This window comes from Octopus bimaculoides, chromosome 19 (genome assembly GCF_046866305.1).
Source record: "Octopus bimaculoides isolate indiv1 chromosome 19, ASM4686630v1, whole genome shotgun sequence".
Taxonomy (NCBI): Eukaryota; Metazoa; Mollusca; class Cephalopoda; order Octopoda; family Octopodidae; genus Octopus; species Octopus bimaculoides.
The window spans coordinates 15,532,255-15,537,254 of record NC_142946.1 but is presented as its reverse complement, the minus strand read 5'-3'; the positions used below and the strand labels follow the sequence as shown (position 1 = coordinate 15,537,254).

At 29.4% G+C, this 5,000-nt stretch overlaps 1 protein-coding gene across 2 annotated transcripts in view; it reads left to right on the top strand.

The window, feature by feature from the left end:
• LOC106879478 (neuroligin-4, X-linked) overlaps positions 1 to 5,000 on the top strand; it is a 615,062-nt gene that overhangs the window by 534,326 nt on the left and 75,736 nt on the right. The window contains exon 4 of one of the 2 annotated variants that reach the window (XM_089366580.1): positions 1,956 to 1,997. The exons of the other annotated variant lie outside the window; for it this stretch is intronic. Coding sequence (XP_089222706.1) covers positions 1,956 to 1,997 — 42 coding nt within the window. The remainder of the gene's footprint in view (positions 1 to 1,955; positions 1,998 to 5,000) is intronic. 2 annotated transcript variants of the gene reach the window in all.

Below are 5,000 nucleotides of genomic sequence, written 5' to 3'. Positions count from 1 at the left end.
ATAGATAGATAGATAGATAGATAGATAGATAGATAGATAGATAGATGGGCAGCGTTATAGGTAGATAGAGAAATATACAGATATTTATATATGCGTATATACGCTTGTCTGTATACGAGTGTGCACGAGTGTGTGTGTGTAGCCGTTTGGGTGCATGTCTGTATGTGCCTGAACGAGACGGTATGTATTTTTGAGGACATGTGACTTTGTGAGAATATGTTTCTGTATACATTTTCTAAGAAAGATAATTGCAGCCATTACTACAATACATATTTTACTGTAATATATATTAGTTTTCAGTAATGGACTTTACCTACGTTTACCATTGAGTTCTCGCACGATAGACTCTTAAGAGGTTTATGAAGTCAGTCAAAGTAAAACACATTCATACACGCACATTCATATATATTCAGCACATGCCCACATGAACACATACGCATACAGACATTGACATGTACACATAAATATATATATATATATACATATATACATGATACACATGTAATATATAAATATGATATATAACGTATATATACACATGTTATATATATATATATATATATATATATATATATATATATATATATATATATATATGCGTGTCTGTGTCCGTGCATATGCATAGATATATATTTATATATAGATGTATATGCATGCAAGTTATATATTTATATTACTTGCGCGCACACACACACTTATATATATATATATATGTATATATATATATATATATATATATATATATATATATATATATATATATATATACACTTCAATTGTTATTCGTATTTTTAGATAGCTTCTAATTGAAAATAGATTAAATTCACGTGGCAGTTACGGTTACTTTCTTTCTACTTCTATATTTTAAAACCTCCTTTAATATATTTCATAACGTAGATCTTATTAAAGGCATAAAAATGTGTAGGCATTTAAAAATGTAGGTTGATATTGAGGTGAATTTTCTGTGAATTTGTAAAATTGATTGGGAAATATTTTTTTTACATGTTGTGAATTGAATTTTTTACGAAATCTCCTGCGCACCGAATATTGTATTTCGGATATACTCTCTCTCTTCCTCGAATCCTTTAACAATATCTATCTCTCCCTGTCTCTCTCACTGAAATTCTAATATAAGTTATCACCTCTGAATCTTTCACCGAGCAAAAAAAAAAAAGAAAAACATGAAAAAAATGAACTGTCTTTTTCAACACTGGCAAAGCGATTTCTTTTCTACTCAAACTTCTCTCAAAATCCTATTTATTATTTCAGTCACCGGTTGTCAATAAATTGAGGTTGTTACATATATATGAAATGAAAAAAATATCAAAACAAAAAACAAAAGTCAAGTGATAAAAATCAAAAAGAATATATCAGAGTAAGAAAAGAGAATGAACCATATAGAATATGGTTCCATTTATATATATATATATAGTATAATTCAATTAACGTAACCACGCGGATGCAATCGTATGTGTAGGCTAGTATGTGGTGGTTATCATTTAATTGTAGTGAAGAGAGACTTCTAATGAAAAATAAAATTCATTTAAAGTATATGATATCTTTGCTTAAATTATTTGATCTCTTCATCGTAAAGGAAACTATTACATTTTTTAAAATATTTTTAGCGAGTAAGAGAAAATGTTTTTGAAAAGAAATTGCATCCCATAATATAAAAATAATTATATATCATTCATTTATTTAATAAGAATAAGTCTTAGATTTTAATGAAATACTTTATAAAGAGAAGACAAGATTACAAAAAAAAAAATAATAATACTAATAATTTGAAATGACACGAAGAGTGTGGTTTTATTGCAATCAAAAAAGGAAGAGAAGTGACAAAAATGTCAAGTCAGATGACTGCGGCAAAACCGGAAGTGGATTTCAATTGCCCGTGCTTGATGCTATGTATAAGAATAGCTTCAAGATGGCCGATGTTTTTTTCTTTCTTTCAGTCCTCAGTACCCAATCCCGTAGAGAAAATTCTGAGCTTGAAGGTAAAACCACATTTTATCCTATAGCTTCTATAGAAACTTTGGTTATTGTTGTCCTTATTATTATGATCATCATTCAATATATATATATATTCATCATAATTCTCATGATTCTACGCCTACCCCAAAGCTATCATTCATTATGGATTTTCTGATAACACAAACTACGTTATAGATTATATATATATATATATATATATATATATATATATATATATATATATATATATATATATATATATATACATATATATATATACATATGTGTATATATATGTATGTATATGCATATATATATATATATATATATATATATATATATATATATACATATGTGTATATATATGTATGTATATGCATATGTGTATATATATATATACCTTTTTTGTCATATTTTCTTTTATCGTCAGTTGCTGGTTTGTGATGCTAATCCATTTAATGTCATACTACGCACAAACATACATTATATATATATATATATATATATATATATATATATATATATATATATATATGTATGTATGTGTATGTATATTCGCATATATATTCAGGAAGTTTTGTTTGCTGAAAGCAAATTAGTAGCATAGATGTAGTGCATACAATTCTTTCGTGTTATACCGTTATAAAACAACGGTTTCATTATTATTATTATTATTATTATTATTATTATTATTATTATTGCTATTATTATTATTATTACTATTGTTATTCTTATACTTTTGCCATCATTTTACGATTGATTTCTTCTGCGTCTTCCTGTTTCTTGGTATGGATTTAATTTTCATGTTATCTATAATATCAGTCGTAATTTATTGATGAATTTTCCCTGTGATTGATTTCACAGATGAGACATTTTGATCATCATGCAAATTTGCTTGCTTTCTCTCATTGCACATATATATAGAAATGACATTCATAATCTGAGTAGATCGCTATCTACACTAAAAATCTTTTACGTGTGTTAAGGACGATAGGACTCAGTATCGAATTCATAAATATCTTTCCTGTTGTTTGACTTCAATTCAAATGAGCTTTTCTTAATGAGAAGTTTAACAATATACAATTGAAAATGCAACGTAACACCGTTTTTAAATAGACATGTGAAATCGCATGCATAAAAGAATGATGTAGACACATACACATAAATACAGATGCACACGCCATACAGTCTGATACACATACATACATATAGATAGATATATAGATAGATAGATAGATAGATAGATAGATAGATAGATAGATAGATAGATAGATAGATAGATAGATAGACAGATAGATGGATAAACTGAGTGTCTGACTGATTCATTGACAGGAAGATATATAATATATACGCAGATTACATACACAGATTACAAATATATATAATGGAATTCTTAATAGGATATTATTTGCGTCAATATATTTGAATGTCTATGTTGCCTGGCACTGAATGAATATAAAAAAGTAATATCTCGGGCTAATAGATAAAATCAGAAATGGAGGTTAAACGTGTGTGCGTGCGGGTGAGTGTGTCTATGAAAATACACATACACACCGATACACACACACACGTATATATATATATATATATATATATATATATATATATATGCATATACTTTATTACTTTTTTATTGTTTTACAGTCTCTAGTCGAGCATATCAGCCTCGGGACTTACTCTTTGTAAGCCTAGTTCTTATTCTATCGGTCTCTTTTGCCGAACTGCTATTTTTAAGGAGACGTAAAGAGACTCCAACATCGGTTGTAAAGCGATGGTGGCGGGGGGACGAGAAGGCACACAAATGCATACATACATACATACACACACACACACACACACACACACACACACACACACACACACACACACACACATATATATATATATATATATATATATATATATATATATATATATATATGTGCCGGGATTCTTTCAGTTTCCGTCTGTCAAATCCACTCACAGGCTTTTGTCGGCCCGAAGCCATAGTAGAAGTCGCTTGCCTAAGGTGCCACTGCGTAGCACTGAACTCGGAACCATATGGTTGGGAAGCAAGCTTAGCACACAGTCACTCCTGCGTCTCTCTCTCTCTATATATATGTATATGCCTACTTGTATATAGATAGATATATATGTATAAACACACATAAACGATATATGTGTGTGTGTGTGTTTATATGTATGTATATATATATATGTATATATATATATATATATATATATATATATATAAATAAAGAAGAAGTTAGAGGACATGTGGAAATTTAGAGAGGGTGGTGATGGGGTGGTAATGTGTGTGCAAGTATAGAGACGGGCATCGAGTGTGTGAGCAATTAATGTTTGTAGGCGTAATCATATTGAATGTAAGAAGAAGGCACGGAAGAGAGGACACGAGTGTAAAATAAAAGAGAAATTAATAGGGACATGGTTTTCAAGAGAAAAATGCAGCTATCCATAAGTGGCTTAAATAAGTAGCATAATTAATAATAGTGGGGTTAGAGCGAAGAAACAAAATGGAAAACATTTTGCGTTAACATATAAGAATAAAAAGAAATGTGTGTGTGCGTGTGTGTGTGTGTGCACGTGCGCGTACGTGTGCCTCTTTGTGCTTGTGTATATAGATACACGCACACAAACAAAACACACGTATATATACATGCACACTCACACCTATATATATATATATGTATATATACACGGCTTATCCTATGTATTTGCTATAGATTAAATTCAAACTTCACGCTTCAACAAATTCCTGTGTGACCAGCGTAAGTTGTAGAGTCATTACGGTGTCTGTATTTCGTAATAATGAACAACGAATAGTTTTCAAAATATTCTATAGAGTATGAATATGTAAATTACTGATATAGGTATATTGTTCGTGATAAGGGGTTTATTTGCAGAAATAGAAGTATCAATATACAGCTATGTTGGTTGGCTTATTGAGTAACATTCTGAAGACTTTTTGATTGCATTATATTACTTCGCAGCACCGACCGCATATTCAACCTTTTCTAAAAAAGGAG